Source organism: Oncorhynchus mykiss, chromosome 7 (assembly GCF_013265735.2).
Source record: "Oncorhynchus mykiss isolate Arlee chromosome 7, USDA_OmykA_1.1, whole genome shotgun sequence".
NCBI classification, from domain to species: domain Eukaryota; kingdom Metazoa; phylum Chordata; class Actinopteri; order Salmoniformes; family Salmonidae; genus Oncorhynchus; species Oncorhynchus mykiss.
The window spans coordinates 20038340-20062975 of NC_048571.1; the positions used below are offsets into that span (position 1 = coordinate 20038340).

Below are 24636 nucleotides of genomic sequence, written 5' to 3' on the forward strand. Positions count from 1 at the left end.
TAGCTACCACAAGAGGACAGCAGGTGTCCACAGTCAATCTCCAGGTCAGTAAGGATAGTGAGAGGCAATTAAATACATTCATGAACTTCTGCATAACAAATAATGGGTCAATTGTGGAAAATAGTATGTTTATTCTGCCGATAAGCACTATCAAAATACACGTCTTGGATTTTATTTCGTGAATAAACCTATGGAACTTATTGAATTTAGCAGAACCATACAAGTGATACAAGAAAATAATGTAAGTCAGAGAATATAAAATAGCTCTTCCAATTTTACATGTACCGTTGAGTCACCATGACAACAGGTTAGTTTGATTGTTCAATAAAATGTGTAAATTTTATACAATGACATCATATTTAAATTATACTTACATAACAATGTAACTTCAACACAAACACAACATGAGCCATTCTCGACGGTTTGGTGCCAGCAACAATATGGGACTTGATAGTACCTTTATACAATCTTTGACAATATATTTTCACAATCTTTGGCACACATTTGATCTTTGAAAGACTCTGACCAGGTAAAGTCTAAACATTATAGTGCATTCAATGACACATAAAAACAATGCAAAAATAGTCTAAGGCAAAAAATAGAAAGGTCTATTTTCTTAACACATCTCCGAGTAGTAAGAAGTGATTACACAGCAGAAGCAGGCATGACACCCCCGAACAACCTATGACATTGCTGTGAGGTGCAACATTTTGTCTCTGACTGACCTTAGCGTCAGGGCAGGCATGTCAGACAGCTGAGCCAGATTCAACCGCGAGCAGGCCAGGCAGAGCTGAGGCATCTAACAGCACTGCAACTACAGTGTCGGATGCCCTAGGCTTCGCTCACGTTGAAGTGAAAGCCTGACAGTACAAATTTTGTATTTTTTTTTTAAAACCTGATAGCCAGTCAGATACTGGGCCTCCGATGCTAAGAAACAAGTAGGAAGACAATGACAATGTCTGGCTTCCAATTTAGTTAAAAGGTAGTAGAGGCAGCAAATTTAAAGCAGCACTATAATAGTCATCTCCAAAATGCATCACTGTACATGTGCCGGAGGCTTAGTGAGCAATAGAACCATAGTTCATTTCTCTTGATAAATATAACAGGGTAAATGGTAGTGCTATAGATGACATGTCATCCAAACAAGTAGCATGTTCACTAGTAAAACAAAGGCCATTGAAATCCCTAAACTGCTTTTGATGCATAAGGCTGGTGATATTACATCCCTTAATATGACAGTCAGTACTTCTCTCCCATCTCTACTTGCCCGTGTGTGTATATGTGTGTCTTCCATGCTTCCTTCATTCAATCCTGCATGTAAGACTAAACCAAGCATCTCTCTCAAACATTACTGATGTCCTCCTGTGATGGCCCCTTACACTCGTCCTCAGGCAGTGTGAACCGGATGGCTCGGCTCTTCTCCCAACCCCTCCTGATACGACTCAGCCGGAGAGCCACGCATGGCAGGGACAGAGTCAGCCTCCCCAGCAGCACAGCCAGCGGCAGGACCAGCACCAGCAGGAAGGTGGGAGGGAGGTAGAAGCGATACTGCTCCAGGTCCAAGCCCCGGCCCCAGCCGTAAGTCAGCGTGTGGAGGGTGGCCATCAACAGGGCCATGTAGTCCAGTCTGGACTGGAGGGGAGAGAGACAGAGGACCATGATAATTAACTTATTTGAATTGAATCTGGGTGATAGCCACCTTCAGATGTACTCACTATAAGTTAATTTGGTTTAAAATCCAGCTTTATTTTATTCAAAATGTCAGGTTGTGAGATCTGGTGGTGATGGCCGATTTCACATTAAAACGTTAAAAAAATACACTTAAACTCTTGAACTTATTATAAACCCCCCAATACTCCATACATACCCAATCAAACCCCTTTATGAAAGACTACATGCAAATGAAGTTGGCCTACCCAGATGTACAGAACATCTGGGAGCGGATTGTTGACCTTTGAACCTTCTACAAAACCTTTTAATAACTCAACATCTTAGTGAGGTGAAAGGAAGTGGTGATTTGAGTGGTATATTATATGTGCTCATCGTGGAAGCACGAGTGTAGTAAAGAGGCCCAAGGGAACAGTATGACCTACAAGCTCAACATTTGTCCTTAATGAGCCCCTGTAGTCAGCGCGCGTGTGTGTGTGTCTGTGTCTGTGTGTGTGGTCCCTCTAATTATTAGCACAGAACAGGGCACTACAGAGAGCAGCTGAATTATAATTACTCTTGACAAGTGGGAAGGTTCAGTCGTGACTCACCCGTTTCATCCTCATCCCTAAATATACATGGAACAAAAATATAAAACGCAACATGTTGGTCCTGAGCTGAAATGTAAAAATCCATATACAAAAAAAGTGCATTTCTCTCAAATGTTGTGCACAAATGTGTTTACATGCCTGTTCGTGAGCATTTGTGCTTTGCCAAGATAATCCATCCACCTGACAGGTGTGGCAAATCAAGAAGCTGATTAAACAGCATGATCATCACACAGGTTCACCTTGTGCTGGGAACAATAAAAGGCCACTTTAAAACGTGCAGGTTTGTCACACAACACAGGGGGGTGCTGGGGAGTATATACAGTATATGTCCGTAATAAAGCCCTTTTGTGGAGAAAAATTAAATCTGATTGGCTGGGCCTGGCTCTCCAGTGGGTGTGCCTGGCAGCTAAGTGGGTGGGCCTATGCCCTCTAAGGCCAACACATGGCTGCACCGCTGCCCAGTCATGTGAAATCCATAGATTAGGGCCTAATGAATTTATTTCAATTGACTGATTTCCTTATAAGAACTAACTCTGTAAAATCTTTGAAATTGTTGCGTTTATATTTTTGTCCAGTATACATGTTTATTACATAAAATACTAAAATGTATTAAATTTTTTATTTTTTATTTTACCCCCTTTTTTCTCCCCAATTTCGTGGTATCCAATTGTTAGTAGCTACTATCTTGTCTCATCCGATACACAACCCAACCAAGCCGCACTGCTTCTTAACACAGTGCGCATCCAACCCGGAAGCCAGCCACACCAATGTGTCGGACGAAACACTGTGCACCTGGCAACCTTGGTTAGCGTGCACTGCACCCGGCCCGCCACAGGAGTCGCTGGTGCAGGATGAGACAAGGATATCCCTACCGGACAAACCCTCCCTCCCGGTCGCGGCCGGTTACGACAGAGCCTGGGCGTAAAATGTATAATTATTGGTAAAATGAGATACAAAGCTCGGTTAAGAGTCAGTGCAAGTTAACAGTTCCTATTACCAGCCTAACTCACTTAAAGCAATGTCCGTCTGTCGTCCGCACTACACTATGTGAGCTCGCTACACTATGTCTGGCTGGCTGCACGCTCAAGGGACTGCAGGACTGTAATCTTGATGGAGAATAATGCTCAAATGTTTTACTGCGGCTCCGGGCTGTAGGCAGACAGGCTAAGCAGAACCCAGGCCTTTTATCACACGGACTAGCAGCATGTGACTAATCTGGCGCTGACTGGATCAGCTTAGCATACATATGAAGGGAAGGTTCTAAACACTCTAAAGAAGGACAAATCCCTGGGAAATGGAACCATCCCCCTTTATGAATTCCGCGGCATGCGAGGAGAAGAGTTGACACACACAGGAGGTTGGCTTCCTACAGTAGGCTACAATGTTAATGTGTTTTGCAAGTCTTTGACTGCTTCATTGAACAACTGCTCATGCACACAGAAAAGGTGTCTGTGCAAATGGGCTGACCTGTACGAAGCTGAACTCCCTCCAGTTGAGCGAGTTGCCCACGGTGGGCAGTGAGGAGATAGCCAGCAGAGAGAGAAGGCCCAGAGCCAGGATGCCTATAGACAGATAGAGCTCCATCCTCCACACCTCCTCCTCTACCCACGAGTCCTCCTGGTCTACCTTCACCTGCACAGTAAACACACATTGTTGCTTACTGTGAGGTCAGGTGGTTACACTATGAATAAGCCACTACAAATGTTTTACCATATTGAAAACGTTCTAAATGCCAATGAGTTGTAATGTTTTTAATGCTTTAGTCCTATACATTTATAATTCAATACGAATTGATGAATAGTATGTAGGCTAAACTATTTATAAATAGTTTACTGATGCTTTTCTCACCTGTTTGAAGGCAGCTTTGAGCAGATTGTAGCGAGCAGACCTGCGCATGGGCAAACACAAGCTGTAGACTGCGTGCAGTGCCGCGCAGAGGAAGGCACAGAGGCCCAACTGCTTCCGCAGCAGCCCAACCAGTTGGGGAAACGCCTTTACTTGGTGCCCCACGACAGCTGCAGGAAGGCAGCCACGAGACCGGGCAGGTAGGAGCCAGGGTCACCGAGGCCACAGAGGGGAGAGTGTCACGTTTACCACCTCCACCGGAATTTTGTAGAATGTGCTCTTCCCCGCCGTGGCTACGGGTGGACGAGGTCACGAAGGAAGTTGTAGGCGTAGAAGAGGAGGAAGTGGCCGAGGGTGGAGAGATATGGGACGCGCCACGAGGGGAAGAGGTACAGGGGGTGATTTGCAGTGACAGCAGTAGGGCCAAGAGCGCTGTATTCCAGATCTGCCGCAGTCTTGGCTTCATCCCTGTTGACATGGGCTGCCTCTCCTCTGCCCAGGAGATAGAGAAATCAGCACCTGGATAGTAAAGAGGCGAGTGTCAGAGAAGAGTGTCAGGGAAGGGAATCTTCACCAAGGAGAACCCAACTGAAGAGACACGATACTTTACCTATAGCCCACATCACATAGTTTAGCTACATTAACACCGTATGACCAACACCTGTGATAATATGGTTGCAACTCGAGAATGTGTGAAACATGTAACATTACATACTGTGGACATTGTCCAGTTTAGAGCAAAACAACTATACAACAGTAGGGCTAGTAGGCAATATGGCCAAAATATTCTATCAAAGTATTTCAAAACAATTGGACGGTATTTTTAGTTTTTGAATAATAAAAAAGTCCTACATTTGCCTTATGAGTAGTGAGTGATCCTAGGGTGGCAACATATACATTCTATGTGACTTCTGATTGTTTTATACTGTTCAAGTCAACTTCAACCAAAACACATTTCAGCACTTATCATTTCTGCATTTCCTGCACTCAATAACAGTGGTGGAAAAAGTACCCAATAGTCATACTTGAGTAAAAGTAAAGATACGTTAATAGAAAATGACTCAAGTAAAAAGTGAAAGTCACCCAGTAAAATACTACTTGAGTAAAAGTATTTGGTTTTAAATATTTAAGTATAAAAAGTAAATGTAATTGATAAAATGTACTTACAGTTGAAGTCGGAAGATTACATACACTTAGGTTGGAGTCATTAAAAATAGTTTTTCAACCACTCCACAAATTTCTTGTTAATAAATTATAGTTTTGGCAAGTTGGTTAGGACATCTACTTTGTGCATGACACAAGTCATTTTTCCAACAATTGTTTAGAGACAGATTATTTCACTTATAACTCAGTGTATCACAATCCCAGTGGGTCAGAAGTTTCCATACACGAAGTTGACTGTGCATTTAAACAGCTTGGAAAATTCCAGAAAATGATGTCATGGCTTTAGAAGCTTCTGATAGAATAATTGACATCATATGAGTCAATTGGAGGTGTACCTGTGGATGTATTTCAAGGCCTATCTTCAAACCCAGCACCTCTTTGCTTGACATCATGGGAAAATCTAAAGAAATTAGCCAAGACTTCAGAAAAAAAAATTGTAGACCTCCACAAGTCTGGTTCATCCTTGGGAGCAATTTCCAAACGCCTGAAGGTACCCCGTTCATCTGAACAAACAATAGTACTCAAGTATAAAAACCATGGGACCACGCAGCCGTCATACCGCTCAGGAAGAAGGCATGTTCTGTCTCCTAGAGATGAACGTACTTTGGTGTGAAAAGTACAACTCAATTCCAGAACAACAGCAAAGGACCTAGTGAAGATGCTGGAGGAAACGGGTACAAAAGTATCTATATCCACAGTAAAACGTGTCCTATATCGACATAACCTGAAAGGCCGCTTAGCAAGGAAGCAGCCACTGCTCCAAAACCGCCATAAAAAAGCCAGACTACGGTTTGCAACTGCACATGGGTGCAAAGATCGTACTTTTTGGAGAAATGTCCTCTGGTCTGATGAAACAAAAATATAATTGGCTTGCAAGCCGAAGAACACAATCCAAACAGTGAAGCATGGGGGTGGCAGCATCATGTTGTGGGGGTGCTTTGCTGCAGGAGGGTCTGGTGCACTTCACAAAATAGATGGCATCATGAGGCGGGAAAATTTGGTGGTTATATTGAAGCAACATCTCAAGACATCAGTCAGGAAATTAAAGCTTGGTCGCAAATGCGTCTTCCAAATGTACAATGACCTCAAGCATACTTCCAAAGTTGTGGCAAAATGGCTTAAGGACAACAGCGTCAAATTATTGGAGTGGCCATCACAAAGCCCTGACCTCAATCCTATAGAACATTTCTGGGCAGAACTGAAAAAGTGTGTGCGAGCAAGGAGACCTCCAAACCTGACTCAGTTACACCAGCTCTGTCAGGAGGAATGGGACAAAATTCACCCAACTTATTGTGGGAAGCTTGTGGAAGGCTACCTGAAACATTTGACCCAAGTCAAACAATTTAAAGGCAATGATACTAAATACTAATTGAGTGAATGTAAACTTCTGACCCACTGGGAATGTGATGAAATAAATAAAATCTGAAATAATTCTCTACTATTATTCTGACATTTCACATTCTTAAAATAAAAGTGGTGATCCTAACTGACCTAAGACAGGGAATTTTTACTCTGATTAAATGTCAGGAATTGTTAAACTGAGTTTCAATGTATTTGGCTAAGGTGTATGTAAACTTCCAACTTCAACTGTATGTATCAAAAGTATAAATAATTTGAAATTCCTTATATTAAGCAAACCAGATGGCACCATTTTCTTTTTTTAAATGTATTTATGGATAGCCAGGGGCACACTCCCAAGAGACCTAATTTACCAACAAAGCATTTTTATTTAGTGAGTCCTCCAGATCAGAGGCAGTAGACGACCAGGGATGTTCTCTTGACAGGTGCGTGAGTTGGCCCCTTTTCCTGTCCTGCTAAGCATTCAAAATGTAACAAGTAGTTTTAGGTGTCAGGGAAAATGTATGGAGCGAAAAGTACAGTATTTTCTTTAGGAGTGTAGTTTAGTAAAAGTTGTCAAAAATAGTAAAGTACAGATACCAACAACAAAAAACGACTTAAGAAGTATTTTTACACCACACCTCAATTGAGAATTTCCACACTGCCAAATAATCTTGGGACTTATTTTTAACCGAATGTTGCAATTGCGATTTGACTTGCGAATTAGAGCAAAACTGTTGGAATCATGGAAATGGAAGGACTATTCTAATTCTATAGTTAGAATATAATAGTGGGCACTTTGAATAGAACGTTGTTTGAGATGACAACGAATTAAAATGCCAGGGAGAAGTTATTGTGACAGGGTAGGAATGAAAGTTTTGTTAAGTATTTCCTAGGGGACCCGATAAACTTTGGCTACATTGCAAGTTCTCTCTTAGCTACTTCATGTAGCTAACATTCTTGCTTTGCATATTCCTCTTTGATTTAGAAGATACTATTGCACAAACAACATGCTGGTGTAGGTCTACACCATCACTGGTATTATCAGGCTGTATTAGCTAGCTACATTTGCTTTTACTCAGTATATGTATTAGCGGCTAACAATTAGTGTCTCACAAGATTTAGGGCAACTTCCTAAGAAAAAGACAAACTAGCTGTTTGCTGATGTAAGAAACACACACTAATAGTGTCATTATAGAACACCAGTGGATTTATATTAAGAAGCAAAGTGAAAACAGCATTGTTGTCATCAACATTGTTGCATGTGCTGAATTGACCATGCAGACTGAACGCAAGTGTCTCGTGGTTGAGGAACATAAAATGCGCTTATTGCGTGGCTAGGGCTGTGTGAAAAGTGACACGGAGAGAGATGGCTCAAGTAGCATAGTAAACTATCAAAATTGACATTACACATGGCGTATCACATTTAACAAACCAAACATTCAAATACCGGTAAAGTAAAAACCCAAACTGGTCCCTGCATCAATACCGGTGTATCAGAATGTAATTCAGAGTAGTAATGTCTGTCTTCTCTGGCACTGTTGTGTGTGCAGATCACCTAGGCTTTACCTGTCTGCTGCCGTCCCTTGGCCCCTTTTGCAAGCTCCAGGCCGAGATCACATTGAAACCCTTCACCACACTGCTCTCTGGGAAAATATTGGCCAGCTGCTCCGCATTTGACTGCTTATCCCTGTTGATCTTAGTACCAGTACTAACATCCACCAGAGTCTTCCCCACTAGCGGCTCCCTCAGCCCAGCTAGGGTGGAGGAGTGCTCGGGGAAGAGGGCCATGAACACCAGGTCGGCCTGGGTGGTCACTTCAGCCTCCGCGGGAAAGAGGGAGGCACAGCGCTTGGGGTTGCGACTGCCCACCACTGCCCGGTACCCAGAGGCTACCAGCCTGGTGGCTAAGGACTGGAAGAAGTCACCTGTGCCCAGGATGCCAACCAAGGGGGTACCTGGATCGGACATGGAGGTTTTGAGATGTCTGGGGCTAGCACCACCAAGTAATAGAGGCCTCTCCATCTCCTCCTTGGGCATCCTGTCCTGAGCTGAAAAAAGCGAAAAGTCGCTAACATTGTAAAATGTCTATCAATAGACAATTATGTCTGTGCAGCATTCAATGTAAAGACTGTGTTATTGACACAAATTAACACTGATGTAACGTTACTACTTGATTCATCTTGCTAACTAACCTACTACTTACTACATGTTACTAAATTTACTAGTTAGACATCCTTCATTTGTGCACACCTCTTGCAGGTGTACTGGCTTTAATACTTAGACATTGAGGTATTGAAGCCATGGCTGCACATATTGATGCTCTACCTAGCTAACGCTACTCCTACTCAAAGGAGAGCTAACAGTTAACGTTAGCTAGCTGAGCAGGCTAACGTTACCTACCTGTCCTTGCTTGGTTGAACGCCTAGCTAACTTTTTGCCCAAAAATACAGGACATGGAAGTACCAACTCTTTTCGACAAAATTGGTCAACTTCTAAAAATGTATTGTGTATAATTTAACTAACTAGCTACACCAAAATAGGCCTACATAATGTAAGTAGACTAAAGGCAATTAACCAACGACGGTAGCGGTCCGTTCCATTTCATAAGATGGTTATGAAGACATTTCTGTCAGCCATCGCCATATATTGCTGCAGCATTTAAGGCCACTTTAAACTCTGACTTTAAACCCCGAGATCCGTTATGGCATCAGTGTTCGTGGTTAACTTTCATCTCAGCCGACAGCTCTATCTGGGCTCATGTTGGATGCCAGGCATGTCCGAACCATTTCCCCGCCTGACTTGCTCCCAAGCCCTGGCTGCTCTGCAGCATTACTGTAACCTTCCCGGCTCCATCGGTCAAGATGAGCGCGTAAAGCTGGGATTTCTGTGGAAAGCCTCAGCCTTGATCACAGAATCACACAAATATATGACCATCGGCAGCCTTTGACTCGTCCGACTGATTTGGAGTGTAATATCACACTAATCCATCTTGTAATCAATAAATCACAGAGCATTTAATGTGATTTATTGGAAATAAATGACTCTTTGATACAGGACCAATGTTTTTTCATGTAGATTGTATACATATTTCATATACATTAGCCTCTGTTTCAGTCTATTTTAACATGTAATATTTCCCTTCATGCCAACAACTGCAAGAATGCATTTGACTACCAGCAGCAGAGAACCATTGCCACATTCAGTTTATTTACAGTGAGGGGATAAATTATTTCTCTTCTACAACATGTTTTAAGTTTATAATGTAAAGACTTGATTTGTAACAGAACAAGGGACTACCGGTCACTCTGTGACCTTTAGGGTCAAAGGTCAACAGAGATCCAGCCAAGTCTAAAAACCTTCCTCCACGTCATCCACTGGCACCACGTCAACTATTGCCCAAATCTGTCTCCCAAACTGAGGACGTGTTGTCATTATGAGATGGGCAGTGAGCACTAATGCAGCCCAGGGGACCATGACTGTGAGTCAGTCTCACTGCATCAGATAACACAGACTGGGCTGGAGAACTGGGTCAGGCTAGAGTTGGAGCCTGGGAGCAGACATGTATAGCCAGCAGTAGCAACTTATGGTCAACGTATTGACAATGGAACACTTTGGTGCTTCAAAATTGTACACATACACAGAGAGCAGCGCAGATCAACATCAAATTCTGTGTTTAGCTGGGAGTTTGCTGATGATATTTCAATGGGCATTGCTCATTTGAATCACATGATTTCAAAAAAATCTACTGCATTGTACCCTATATCAGTCTGCATGTTCCTAACTAAGGTTGGATATACTGTACTGTGCTATGTGACATTTGATTGAGTCCTCTTCCTCCATTGGCCTCTGAAAACATAGCATCCTCCGAACAAGTTGCGTGATTAGGGAAATTGTACCCTATGACTCTACCACAGGGCAGCGGTCATTCATTGCAATGACCTCCATAGCATGGATAGTGGTGCGCCCTGTCTCCCTCTTTCCCTTGTTTTGTTATCTCCTGAAGGTGTATTGTTCAAGTCCCTGGGAAAGGTCACATCAGCAGCCATGTGAGTAATGAGGCAGTAAGCATTTATCCTTTGTTGACGGAAGCAAATGTGTTTATACTGAACTGGATGGAGCACAGAGAGAGTTCGGTTTCACTTGTGCTATACGAAACAGGTCCAACTTAATATAAAATTGATCCTCACACTCGTTTTTCTTCAAGATCTACACAATCAGATACAAGTTCATTGATTTGACTTGTATTCTTTTGTGAGTGGTGTATTTCTTTGATTGGTTGAAATGTAATGGATGCTATATATAGAAAACAGAGGGGAGTTTTGAGATCCATTATACACATTGTGGATTGTATAAGAACCAGTGTACCGGAGTTTCCTTTTCGAACACAACAGCTTGCCATTTCTTTGGCCACTCAGAAACTTAGTTGTGCAGTTACTCAGATGTGGGTAAACCATGTCCTGTTGGCCTTCTCTTTGAAGCAATGTTTCACCTTGACTTGAAATGACTTTGTGTGTATGTTCTCAGTGACCTGTTACTATATCATTTTGGATTATCGAGATTATAGAGATAATCAGACAGCTAAAGTGATAACATGAGATTGAATCTGTCTTTGAGATAGCCAGGCCTGTTGCTGATGAAATTATAGCTCAAGTCCACCCACATCCTAAGGGATATGTCTGGATCTGACAGTAGTGTGCCTGCAGCCAGCATCAGTTCATGTCCTCCACGTGTTAGTCTATTAACAATGGGACTCTGATAGTGTTGGGTTGAATCACCCTTTTCGTGTCTGATAGAGATGATTCTTTTTCACTTGCAACGGCGGGAAAAGCAGGACATCAACTATGTGGGCGATGTAATCTTGATTACATCGCCCACATGTCCATCACCTTATTTGTGTTGGTTTAGCTACCAATGTCACAGCAATACATACATCTAAACTGGCTACTGTTTCACACATCCTTTTGGTATCCAATCGACTGATAGTGTGGGATTGCTAGGTTAAAATCTACTGTAGTTACAATAAATCAATAACAGGAATAATCAAACTTGGTCTCATTGGATTTTATTATAAGTTTATTTTAAGACCAAGTGGGGTATGCTTGAGTTTATTTTAAAAAGAAAAATGCTATGCTCCACTGCGTCCTTTTCTTCGGGCAAAATAGCTTATGGGAGAAAGAGAAAGTTTGTGACATCCCTTACCACAAAGATACTTTACTGTTGAAAAGGTGCACTTACAGTATATCAACCTCTGGAATTACATTTACTGAAATAGATTCTTTTGGATTGTTGTGTCAAAAAGGTGAGCTGGATTAAGTCATGTAGTACCTTAAAGGGCTTCAAAGGTCCAGTGAAAGAGTCAACCCATGTAGAAGGGAGTCCCAGGGGTGGACATGTGATCCCCAGCAGAGTCCCATCCTCCATCATCTGAACACAATTCAGGAGAGCCTTAATCAATTGTTAAACTAAACATAAATCATGTGCTACCAACATTTTTTGGATTGAAGCCTGAACCCAGTTGAGATTTAGAATAGTCAATGGTGAACATTATTTTGCTCACCAGCCCAATCAGGCTTGTTACAAGAGTAGAGAGAATATTTAGTGTTCAAAAGGGCATTTACCTTCCGGCACCAACATCGGTGAGAGAGGTCTGAGCATGTGAACCAGGGAAGCGTCTGATATTCCAGGCCCAGCTTTGGTCGTTGTACATGGATAACCTGGATATTTGCTCATTGGAGCACCTGTTACTAATGGAAATCAGCGTTATATAAGGTAAATGACAAGCTGAACTCTCTCTCTCTATCTCTCTGTGAAATGTGAGCTAGCTAAAGCATAATCACCTGCTCTCATTGAATATGGGTTAACTCCATGTTGGGCCATTTGGCAACCCTGTGGTGGAGGGAAAAAATCCGAAAGGCAGCGAGGAGGTGGAGTAAATAATAAACATGAGAATTGCTGATTGCAGATAAAATAGGACTTTGATTTACATGTAAAAAAGGGACAGTTTGGAGTGAGTAGCCTACCTCAAAACTCTGAAGAGACTCAGCTTCCACTGAACAGATGGGCTCCTCAACCACGATGGGCTCCACTGGAGGTGGAGGGAAGAAATCCTGGGACCTTTGACATCTCTGAGTTGTAGGTGGAGCAAAATAATCCAATAGGGAGGGAGGAGGAAGAGTAGTTCTGGCCTGTGGAACTGAAGTTTCCATGTCTGTCTTTCTTTTTTTATGTCGCTGTGTCAAACCCTTCAGTGGAATATGTTTCGGAGGTGGTTGGGCAAATTGGGAAAGGACATAAACAAATCAAATTGTGATCGTCACATACGCCAAACACAACAAGTGGAGACCTTACCGTGAAATGCATACTCACAAGCCCTTAACCAACATTGAAGTTTTAAATAAATAAGAGTCAAGAAAATACTTACAAGCAAAAGTTTTTTTTAAAGCATTTGTAAACGTGTGAATTTCTGATTGCAGTTAAAATAGGACCATTATTTACAAATTAAAAGGGACAGCTTGGAGTGAGTAGCCTACCTCAAATCTCTGAAGCGACTCAGCTTCCACTGGAGCGATCGGCAGCTCAAACATGACGTGCTTCATTGGTGGAGAGATGGGCAGCTCACCCATGATGGGTTTCACTGGTGGAGAGATGGGCAGCTCAACCACAACAGGCTTCACTGGAGGTGGAGGTAAGAAATCCAGGGCCCTTTGACATCTCTGAGTTGTAGGCGGAGCGAAATAATCCAATAGGGAAGGAGGAGGAAGAGTAGTTCTGGCCTGTGGAACTGAAGTTTCCATGTCTTTCTGTATTTTTTTATGTCGCTGTGTCAGACCCTTCAGTGGCTTATTTTTCCGCAGTTGTAGGGCACCCTGGGAAAGAACATAAACTAATCAAGAGTCAAGAAAATATTTACTAATAAGCAACTAAAAAATGCATATGTAAAGGTGTTAATTTCTGATTGCAGTTAAAATAGGACCATTATTTACAAATGAAAAGGGACAGCTTGGAGTGAGTAGCCTACCTCAAATCTCTGAAGCGACTCAGCTTCCACTGGAGCGATAGGACTTTGATTTACATGTAAATAAGGGACAGTTTGGAGTGAGTAGCCTACCTCAAAACTCTGAAGAGACTCAGCTTCCACTGAACAGATGGGCTCCTCAACCACGATGGGCTCCACTGGAGGTGGAGGGAAGAAATCCTGGGACCTTTGACATCTCTGAGTTGTAGGTGGAGCAAAATAATCCAATAGGGAGGGAGGAGGAAGAGTAGTTCTGGCCTGTGGAACTGAAGTTTCCATGTCTGTCTTACTTTTTTTATGTCGCTGTGTCAAACCCTTCAGTGGAATATGTTTCGGAGGTGGTTGGGCAAATTGGGAAAGGACATAAACAAATCAAATTGTGATCGTCACATACGCCAAACACAACAAGTGGAGACCTTACCGTGAAATGCATACTCACAAGCCCTTAACCAACATTGAAGTTTTAAATAAATAAGAGTCAAGAAAATACTTACAAGCAAAAGTTTTTTTTAAAGCATTTGTAAACGTGTGAATTTCTGATTGCAGTTAAAATAGGACCATTATTTACAAATTAAAAGGGACAGCTTGGAGTGAGTAGCCTACCTCAAATCTCTGAAGCGACTCAGCTTCCACTGGAGCGATCGGCAGCTCAAACATGACGTGCTTCATTGGTGGAGAGATGGGCAGCTCACCCATGATGGGTTTCACTGGTGGAGAGATGGGCAGCTCAACCACAACAGGCTTCACTGGAGGTGGAGGTAAGAAATCCAGGGCCCTTTGACATCTCTGAGTTGTAGGCGGAGCGAAATAATCCAATAGGGAAGGAGGAGGAAGAGTAGTTCTGGCCTGTGGAACTGAAGTTTCCATGTCTTTCTGTATTTTTTTATGTCGCTGTGTCAGACCCTTCAGTGGCTTATTTTTCCGCAGTTGTAGGGCACCCTGGGAAAGAACATAAACTAATCAAGAGTCAAGAAAATATTTACTAATAAGCAACTAAAAAATGCATATGTAAAGGTGTTAATTTCTGATTGCAGTTAAAATAGGACCATTATTTACAAATGAAAAGGGACAGCTTGGAGTGAGTAGCCTACCTCAAATCTCTGAAGCGACTCAGCTTCCACTGGAGCGATAGGACTTTGATTTACATGTAAATAAGGGACAGTTTGGAGTGAGTAGCCTACCTCAAAACTCTGAAGAGACTCAGCTTCCACTGAACAGATGGGCTCCTCAACCACGATGGGCTCCACTGGAGGTGGAGGGAAGAAATCCTGGGACCTTTGACATCTCTGAGTTGTAGGTGGAGCAAAATAATCCAATAGGGAGGGAGGAGGAAGAGTAGTTCTGGCCTGTGGAACTGAAGTTTCCATGTCTGTCTTACTTTTTTTATGTCGCTGTGTCAAACCCTTCAGTGGAATATGTTTCGGAGGTGGTTGGGCAAATTGGGAAAGGACATAAACAAATCAAATTGTGATCGTCACATACGCCAAACACAACAAGTGGAGACCTTACCGTGAAATGCATACTCACAAGCCCTTAACCAACAATGAAGTTTTAAATAAATAAGAGTCAAGAAAATACTTACTAAATAAGCAAAAGTTTTTTTTAAAGCATTTGTAAACTTGTGAATTTCTGATTGCAGTTAAAATAGGACCATTATTTACAAATTAAAAGGGACAGCTTGGAGTGAGTAGCCTACCTCAAATCTCTGAAGCGACTCAGCTTCCACTGGAGCGATCGGCAGCTCAAACATGACGTGCTTCATTGGTGGAGAGATGGGCAGCTCACCCATGATGGGTTTCACTGGTGGAGAGATGGGCAGCTCAACCACAACAGGCTTCACTGGTGGAAAGATGGGCAGCTCATCCACGATGGGATTCGCTGGTGGAGAGATGGGCTCCTCAACCACGATGGGATCCACTGGAGGTGGAGGTAAGAAATCCAGGGCCCTTTGACATCTCTGAGTTGTAGGTGGAGCAAAATAATCCAATAGGGAAGGAGGAGGAAGAGTAGTTCTGGCCTGTGGAACTGAAGTTTCCATGTCTGTCTTACTTTTTTTATGTCGCTGTGTCAAACCCTTCAGTGGCTTATTTTTCCGCAGTTGTAGGGCACCCTGGGAAAGAACATAAACTAATCAAGAGTCAAGAAAATATTTACTAATAAGCAACTAAAAAATGCATATGTAAAGGTGTTAATTTCTGATTGCAGTTAAAATAGGACCATTATTTACAAATGAAAAGGGACAGCTTGGAGTGAGTAGCCTACCTCAAATCTCTGAAGCGACTCAGCTTCCACTGGAGCGATAGGACTTTGATTTTCATGTAAATAAGGGACAGTTTGGAGTGAGTAGCCTACCTCAAAACTCTGAAGAGACTCAGCTTCCACTGAACAGATGGGCTCCTCAACCACGATGGGCTCCACTGGAGGTGGAGGGAAGAAATCCTGGGACCTTTGACATCTCTGAGTTGTAGGCGGAGCGAAATAATCCAATAGGGAAGGAGGAGGAAGAGTAGTTCTGGCCTGTGGAACTGAAGTTTCCATGTCTGTCAGACCCTTCAGTGGCTTATTTTTCCGCAGTTGTAGGGCACCCTGGGAAAGAACATAAACTAATCAAAATAAATCAAATTGTATTCGTCACATGCGCTGAATACACAAGTGTAGAGGTTACCGGGAAATGCATACTCACAAGCCCTTAACCAACAATGAAGTTTTAAGAAATTAAGAGTCAAGAAAATATTTACTAATAAGCAACAAAAAAATGCATATGTAAAGGTGTTAATTTCTGATTGCAGTTAAAATAGGATCATTATTTACAAATGAAAAGGGACAGCTTGGAGTGAGTAGCCTACCTCAAATCTCTGAAGCGACTCAGCTTCCACTGGAGCGATCGGCAGCTCAAACATGACGTGCTTCATTGGTGGAGAGATGGGCAGCTCACCCATGATGGGTTTCACTGGTGGAGAGATGGGCAGCTCAACCACAACAGGCTTCACTGGTGGAAAGATGGGCAGCTCATCCACGATGGGATTCGCTGGTGGAGAGATGGGCTCCTCAACCACGATGGGATCCACTGGAGGTGGAGGTAAGAAATCCAGGGCCCTTTGACATCTCTGAGTTGTAGGTGGAGCAAAATAATCCAATAGGGAAGGAGGAGGAAGAGTAGTTCTGGCCTGTGGAACTGAAGTTTCCATGTCTGTCTTACTTTTTTTATGTCGCTGTGTCAAACCCTTCAGTGGCTTATTTTTCCGCAGTTGTAGGGCACCCTGGGAAAGAACATAAACTAATCAAGAGTCAAGAAAATATTTACTAATAAGCAACTAAAAAATGCATATGTAAAGGTGTTAATTTCTGATTGCAGTTAAAATAGGACCATTATTTACAAATGAAAAGGGACAGCTTGGAGTGAGTAGCCTACCTCAAATCTCTGAAGCGACTCAGCTTCCACTGGAGCGATAGGACTTTGATTTTCATGTAAATAAGGGACAGTTTGGAGTGAGTAGCCTACCTCAAAACTCTGAAGAGACTCAGCTTCCACTGAACAGATGGGCTCCTCAACCACGATGGGCTCCACTGGAGGTGGAGGGAAGAAATCCTGGGACCTTTGACATCTCTGAGTTGTAGGCGGAGCGAAATAATCCAATAGGGAAGGAGGAGGAAGAGTAGTTCTGGCCTGTGGAACTGAAGTTTCCATGTCTGTCAGACCCTTCAGTGGCTTATTTTTCCGCAGTTGTAGGGCACCCTGGGAAAGAACATAAACTAATCAAAATAAATCAAATTGTATTCGTCACATGCGCTGAATACACAAGTGTAGAGGTTACCGGGAAATGCATACTCACAAGCCCTTAACCAACAATGAAGTTTTAAGAAATTAAGAGTCAAGAAAATATTTACTAATAAGCAACAAAAAAATGCATATGTAAAGGTGTTAATTTCTGATTGCAGTTAAAATAGGATCATTATTTACAAATGAAAAGGGACAGCTTGGAGTGAGTAGCCTACCTCAAATCTCTGAAGCGACTCAGCTTCCACTGGCGCGATCGGCAGCTCAAACATGACGTGCTTCATTGGTGGAGAGATGGGCAGCTCAAACATGACGTGCTTCATTGGTGGAGAGATGGGCAGCTCAACCATGATGGGTTTCACTGGTGGAGAGATGGGCAGCTCAACCATGATGGGCTTCATTGGTGGAGAGATGGGCAGCTCAACCACAACAGGCTTCACTGGTGGAAAGATGGGCAGCTCATCCAAGATGGGATTCGCTGGTGGAGACATGGGCTCCTCAACCACGATGGGCTCCACTGGAGGTGGAGGGAAGAAATCCTGGGACCTTTGACATCTCTGAGTTGTAGGCGGAGCAAAATAATCCAATAGGGAGGGAGGAGGAAGAGTAGTTCTGGCCTGTGGAACTGAAGTTTCCATGTCTGTCTTTCTTTTTTTATGTCGCTGTGTCAAACCCTTCAGTGGAATATGTTTCGGAGGTGGTTGGGCAAATTGGGAAAGGACATAAACAAATCAAATTGTGATCGTCACATACGCCAAACACAACAAGTGGAGACCTTACCGTGAAATGCATACTCACAAGCCCTTAACCAACAATGAAGTTTTAAATAAATAAGAGTCAAGAAAATACTTACTAAATAAGCAAAAGTTTTTTTTAAAGCATTTGTAAACGTGTGAATTTCTGATTGCAGTTAAAATAGGACCATTATTTACAAATTAAAAGGGACAGCTTGGAGTGAGTAGCCTACCTCAAATCTCTGAAGCGACTCAGCTTCCACTGGAGCGATCGGCAGCTCAAACATGACGTGCTTCATTGGTGGAGAGATGGGCAGCTCACCCATGATGGGTTTCACTGGTGGAGAGATGGGCAGCTCAACCACAACAGGCTTCACTGGTGGAAAGATGGGCAGCTCATTCAAGATGGGATTCGCTGGTGGAGAGATGGGCTCCTCAACCACGACGGGCTCCACTGGAGGTGGAGGGAAGAAATCCTGGGACCTTTGACATCTCTGAGTTGTAGGCGGAGCGAAATAATCCAATAGGGAGGGAGGAGGAAGAGTAGTTCTGGCCTGTGGAACTGAAGTTTCCATGTCTGTCTTTCTTTTTTTATGTCGCTGTGTCAAACCCTTCAGTGGAATATGTTTCGGAGGTGGTTGGGAAAATTGGGAAAGGACATAAACAAATCAAATTGTGATACGCCGAATACAACAAGTGGAGACCTTACCGTGAAATGCATACTGACAAGCCCTTAACCAACAATGAAGTTTTAAGAAATGAAGAGTCAAGAAAATATTTACTAATAAGCAACAAAAAAATGCATATGTAAAGGTGTTAATTTCTGATTGCAGTTAAAATAGGACCATTATTTACAAATGAAAAGGGACAGCTTGGAGTGAGTAGCCTACCTCAAATCTCTGAAGCGACTCAGCTTCCACTGGCGCGATCGGCAGCTCAAACATGACGTGCTTCATTGGTGGAGAGATGGGCAGCTCACCCATGATGGGTTTCACTGGTGGAGAGATGGGCAGCTCAACCACAACAGGCTTCACTGGTGGAAAGATGGGCAGCTCATCCAAGATGGGATTCACTGGTGGAGACATGGGCAGCTCAACCACGATGGGCTCCACTGGTGGAGCGATCGGCAGCTCAAACATGACGTGCTTCACTGGTGGAGAGATGGGCAGCTCAACCACAATGGGCTCCACTGGTGGAGAGATGGGCAGCTCAACCGCAATGGGCTTCACTGGTGGAGAGTTGGGCAGCTCCATCACGATGGGATTCACTGGTGGAGAGATGGGCAGCTCAACCACAATGGGCTTCACTGGTGGAGAGAGGGGCAGCTCAACCATGATGGGTTTCACTGGTGGAGACATGGGCAGCTCAACCATGAGGGGATTCACTGGAGGAGACATGGGCAGCTCAACCATGAGGGGTTTCACTGGTGGAGACATGGGCAGCTCAACCATGAGGGGTTTCACTGGTGGAGACATGGGCAGCTCAACCACGATGGGCTCCACTGGAGGTGGAGGTAAGAAATCCAGGGCCCTTTGACATCTCTGAGTTGTAGGTGGAGCAAAATAATCCAATAGGGAGGGAGGAGGAAGAGTAGTTCTGGCCTGTGGAACTGAAGTTTCCATGTCTTTCTGTATTTTTTTATGTCGCTGTGTCAGACCCTTTAGTGGCTTATTTTTCCGCTGTGGTGGGTCAAGCTGGGAATGGACATAAACAAATCAAATCAAATTGTATTTTTCACATGCGCCGAATACAGCAGTTGTAGACCTTACTGTGAAATGCTTATTCACAAGCCCTTAACCAACAATGAAGTTTCAAGAAAATAAGAGTTGAGAAAATATTTAATAAATAAGCAAAAAAAACTGTAAAGCCCACATAAACGTGTGTCACCCCCTGATCTGTTTCACTTGTACTTGTGCTTGTCTCCACCACCCTCCAGGTGTCGCCCATCTTCCCTATTATCCCCTGAGTATTTATACATGTGTTCTCTGTCTGTTTGTTGCCAGTTCGTCTTATTCGTTCAAGCTAACCAGCGGTTTCCTGTCAGCTCCTATCGTCTCCCAGATTATATTTTCTCGTCCTCCTGGTTTTTGACCTTGGTCTGTCCTGACCCTGAGCCTGGCTGCCGCCCTGTTCCCTTGCTCCACCTCTGGATTACTGAAATCTGCCTGTCCCTGACTCTGAGTCCGCCTGCCATCCTGTACCTTTGCCGTACCCTAGATTTTCGACCCCTGTCTGCCTTGACCTGTCTTTGGCTGCCCAGGTTGCCACAATAAACATTGTTACTTCGACAGTCTGCATCTGGGTCTTACCTTGGTTCCTGATAACGTGGGGGTTGCTGATTGCAGTTAAAATAGGACCATGATTTACAAATTGAAATGGAGATTTTGATGTGAGTAGCCTACCTCAAATCTCTGAAGAGACTCAGCTACCACTGGAGAGATGGGCAGCTCAAACATGACGTGCTTCACTGGTGGAGAGATGGGCCGTTCAACCACGATGGGCTTCACTGGTGGAGAGATGGGCAGGTCCACCACGATAGGTTTCACTGGTGGAGAGACGGGCAGCTCAACCACGATGGGCTTCACTGGTGGAGAGATGGGAAGCTCAACCACGATGGTCTTCACTGGTGGAGAGATGGGCAGCTCAACCACGATGGTCTTCACTGGTGGACAGACGGGCTGCTCAACCATGATGGGCTTCACTGGTGGAGAGATGGCCTCCTCAACCATGACGGGCTTCACTGGTGGAGAGATTGGCGGCTCAACCACGATGGGCTTCACTGGTGAAGAGATGGGAGGCTCAACCACGATGGGCTTCACTGGTGGAGAGATGGGCTGCTCAACCATGATGGGTTTCACTGGTGGAGAGATGGGCAGCTCAACCACAATGGGCTTCACTGGTGGAGAAATGGGCAGCTCAACCACAATGGGCTTCACTGGGTTAGAGATCGGCGGCTCAACCACGATGGGCTTCGCTGGTGTAGAGATGGGAAGCTCGACCACGATGGGTTTCACTGGTGTAGAGATGGGCTATATATAGTGGTATAGAACAGAAGGTTAGTTCAGAAACAACACAAATCAATTACAATGTAATTGACGCATGGCCTAAAACATACCTGTTTGCTTACTTATGAAAATGCAAACCATAATAATCATCCTCTCCCTCATCATACATCCTAACTCATGCTGTCTCCTCCAAAGGAGAAACGTACCTGTGCCCTACTCTGTATGCACAACAGGGTAACACAGAACCACATGAAGAACATAGATTGGTACTCCTGACACTTCTGCCATGCAACCTCAATCATCTTCTCAAGAGTCCCAACACTACAGGAGAGGAAACACACCAGGTTGTTTAGAATGGGTGGAAGGAGGTTTCACACCGTGGATACGAAACTGTCTTTAGATTTCAGATCTGAACACAATCTAGGTACTCTGGGTAATCCAATATCTCAATCAACTTCAGTGTAATCATAGCACTCCAAATTCTAACATGAATGTATCTTGTGGACAGTGTAGCTGTGCAGATGTCATTGCTGTGTTAACGAACAAAGTACTTACTTTGCAAGAGAACCAGGGAATGCTGTGAGGACTCCAGGCTGCTCCTGTGGGCTCTGCTGAGGGAGATCAGAGGACGTAGGGAGGGGGAGATGGGCAGGAGCATCAACAATCTGAGAAGAACCAGCCTCTTTTACCCAGTTGGCCCCTTGACCAGGTTGATCCTGGTGGTTGTAATAGCCGTTCTCATTCTCATACTTGCACGCATACTCATAGATGTACTCATGGTTTTTTAGGGTCCACCTCTCTGTAAAAAGAGTAAGAGCAGAAGCTTGATCCTCTCATTTACATAAAGGAATGGTAATACAATTATTCAACCAAGTCCTAACAGAGGTGTGAAATGCTTACCCCAATGGCCATATTTTTCATTCCAGTGGAAATATCCATAATCATCGCCCTTGTAAAACCCATCCGCATCAGCCTTAACAACATAATCAACATGGAGACAGTCAAATGAGAACAACTTTAAAGAGTAAAACCTGTTATCAAAGCACAATAGCTCTACAGTACAGTTTCAATTGAGTCCCTGTTAATGTTCTCAGAATGTAATGGGGAAAACATTATGCAACCTTTTAAAGCTAGAATCCTTAATTGAAACAATAACAAAACGGAGATGCCGCCCTCTGTTTTGGTAAAAAAACTGGAGGATGGACCTGGAGAAATTTAACCACTCTCAAATTCAGACGGAGCTGGCCATCCATGATATCAACATTACAGTTTAAACCATATTTTAAGGTTATACAGTGTTTTTCCCCCATTACATTTACATTGTTTACACACATTGGATTAAAACAAACTTATATTTTGGGTTCTGATGGGGTACGTATGACAATTGAATTAACATCATGAGGCATGTATAAGTTATATTACATAAGAATAAAATGGGTTTATGTAATTAATGAATCAATAACTAAGGATTCTAGCTTTAAGGAACCAACCAGCTGATGTTGAGAATATTTTGAGAAACTCCTGATCCCAATGTTTGGTTACTCACAACCAAACAGGGACCAAACTGGAAAATGTCCAGGCCTAGGCCTATGTTCCTGGAATGTTCTGACTGTAACATCATACTACTGACATTCCATGGACCTAAAGGAAACGTTTTGAATGTTGCCAGAACTTTAGAGCCCTGAATGCTGATTGGCTGACAGCCGTGGTATATCAGACCATATACTGCAGGAATGACAAATCATGTATTTTACTGCTCTAATTACATTGGTAACCAGTTTATAATATCAATAAGGCACCTCAGGGGGTTTGTGTTATATGGCCAATATACCATGGCCTGTATCTAGGCACTCCATGTTGCATCATGTTAAGAGTAGCCTTTAGCAGTGGTATATTGGAAATATACCACACACCCTCAGGGCTTATTGCTTAAGTAACCCGCTGGGCACAGACATCATTTCAACATATAGTTTTGAATTAATTTTGGTTAAGTTATCAACTAAGGTGAATTCAACGTGAAATCAACAACAACAAAAATCACTGGGTACTTGCTAACTCTGGTCTACGGTGATAGTGTGGAGGTACGCACACTACCGCCCTGGACTAGAGCTAATAGGCTACTTGCTACCGCCCTGATCCAGAGTGAAGTGTTTGATTACTCACATTATATGGATCCATAGTTGCGGGTTAGTCAATCTTCAACACAGACGCACTGCACCATCCAACATCTCCGGTACAGTTTCCGGTAAGGTCTCCAACATTCGGAACAAGACACCTTATCGGTTTCAGAGAGTGATCCAAGTAGTAGTCTCTAGAAACAAGTCGTTGCTACTAATAAACGAACATTGATTGCTCGGGGTTATTTACAGTCTAGAAAACGTCACAGTACTCATCGTCAGATTGGAACTCACAGAGATTCTTGGAACTCATTATGTAAATGTGGTAACACAACTTTGAGTCATAATGCAAGTAATCACACTGCACGCGACCACTATTGACATGGGACGGGTTGTTCATTTGAGTCAAATATTTGGCCACTTCCTTGTGTTTGTTTATAATTGAAAAACAATAAACAATTTATAGTAAAGTTTTGGTCACTCACATTTGTATCGATGGATTGTTTCTAAATATTTCCCGCAAATATTCCACTAGTAGCCTAGGCCTAGCCAACAAGACAAACAAAGGGGTTCAAGGGAACACTCACAGCAACACATTAATTTACTATTCTGTTATTAAGTATATGGGAACGTGCATATAAAATATTTAGTCTGTCTGCATTACCAGTATCTATTGGTAGCCAATAATGACAGACTCAATAACAAGGAATACATTTGAGCTTTGCTGTTAGCTGACTGCTTAGCTGCTGAGACAGGGTGTGAGATGTTAAACCCCAGCTCTGGAACAAAAGGATTAAACGATTTGTTTCAGAAATGAAACCGTCACTTTGTTGGAATTTGAAGACAGAATACAAGAATGTGTGAATGTAAATGTAGGTTGACATGGATAGTGTGGAGTATGCCATTTGTTACAAAGGGGATGTGACGAACTAATATTTAATAAAACAAATATTAGAGAGGCCTACAGCAAAATTACTAAGTTGTTAAGTTCCTTTAAAGGCGCTAGGCTAAATGTTTTGATTCGTGTTGATTTTCAGCATCCCAATGATTGGGAGTGGTGCTGAAAGGACAGCTCCTGCCCCGTTTCAGCAAATAATGGCTGTTCTGTTCTCTTTAATTATATGGGGACATGTTCTGTACAACCACATGGTTTGCGTGTTTCAAAATATAAATGGTGGGATCAAAGTGTTTAATGCTTTCTAATTCCATATCCTCCTTGCTGTACTATGAGGATTTGTAATTCATACATAAAGATTGCCCGATTATTGTTTCGATCTTAATCCAAATTGCAAAAGGCTTTACTCCTCATGTGTTACGTCAGCGACCCCGGTAGGACTGGAATAGAATAGAGGCGCTCCAAATCAGTGCTGAGAGAACCA

General features: G+C 43.1%; 1 protein-coding gene and 1 pseudogene across 3 annotated transcripts; both read right to left on the reverse strand.

Annotated features, from left to right (window-relative positions):
* Nucleotides 1-140: 140 nt before the first annotated feature.
* On the reverse strand, nt 141-8644 carry LOC110528808 (annotated as a pseudogene).
* Nucleotides 8645-11663: 3019 nt separating this feature from the next.
* On the reverse strand, nt 11664-17312 carry LOC110527101 (extensin-3-like). Of its 3 annotated transcripts, none has more exons than XM_036984477.1 (12): nt 17126-17312; nt 16470-16883; nt 15320-15697; nt 14805-15026; nt 14227-14562; nt 13717-13938; nt 13139-13474; nt 12629-12850; nt 12446-12494; nt 12227-12346; nt 11934-12032; nt 11664-11770 (listed from the first exon to the last, which is right to left on the reverse strand). In XM_036984477.1, the coding sequence occupies exons 1-11, from the start codon at nt 17309-17311 to the stop codon at nt 11965-11967; spliced, it is 2553 nt and encodes an 850-aa protein (XP_036840372.1). In that variant the 5' UTR covers nt 17312; the 3' UTR covers nt 11664-11770; nt 11934-11964. The 3 variants fall into 3 exon arrangements, with proteins under 3 accessions (XP_036840372.1, XP_036840371.1, XP_036840373.1); XM_036984476.1 differs by having other exon boundaries at nt 12227-12352; XM_036984478.1 differs by lacking the exons at nt 16470-16883; nt 17126-17312 and adding an exon at nt 15976-16162 and having other exon boundaries at nt 12227-12352; nt 15320-15733.
* Between the last annotated feature and the right edge of the window lie 7324 nt (nt 17313-24636).

What these genes read in the sequence shown, in the direction of transcription:
- LOC110527101 (XM_036984476.1), bottom strand. Translation starts at nt 17,311, where the DNA reads ATGGAAACTTCAGTTCCACAGGCCAGAACTACTCTTCCTCCTCCTTCC. An exon ending in AGTCTCTTCAGAGTTTTGAG is followed by an intron (nt 16,884 to 17,125) that starts GTAGGCTACTCA and finishes GTTCTTTCCCAG; the next exon opens with GGTGCCCTACAACTGCGGAA. An exon ending in ACCGATGTTGGTGCCGGAAG is followed by an intron (nt 12,033 to 12,226) that starts GTAAATGCCCTT and finishes AATTGTGTTCAG; the next exon opens with ATGATGGAGGATGGGACTCT.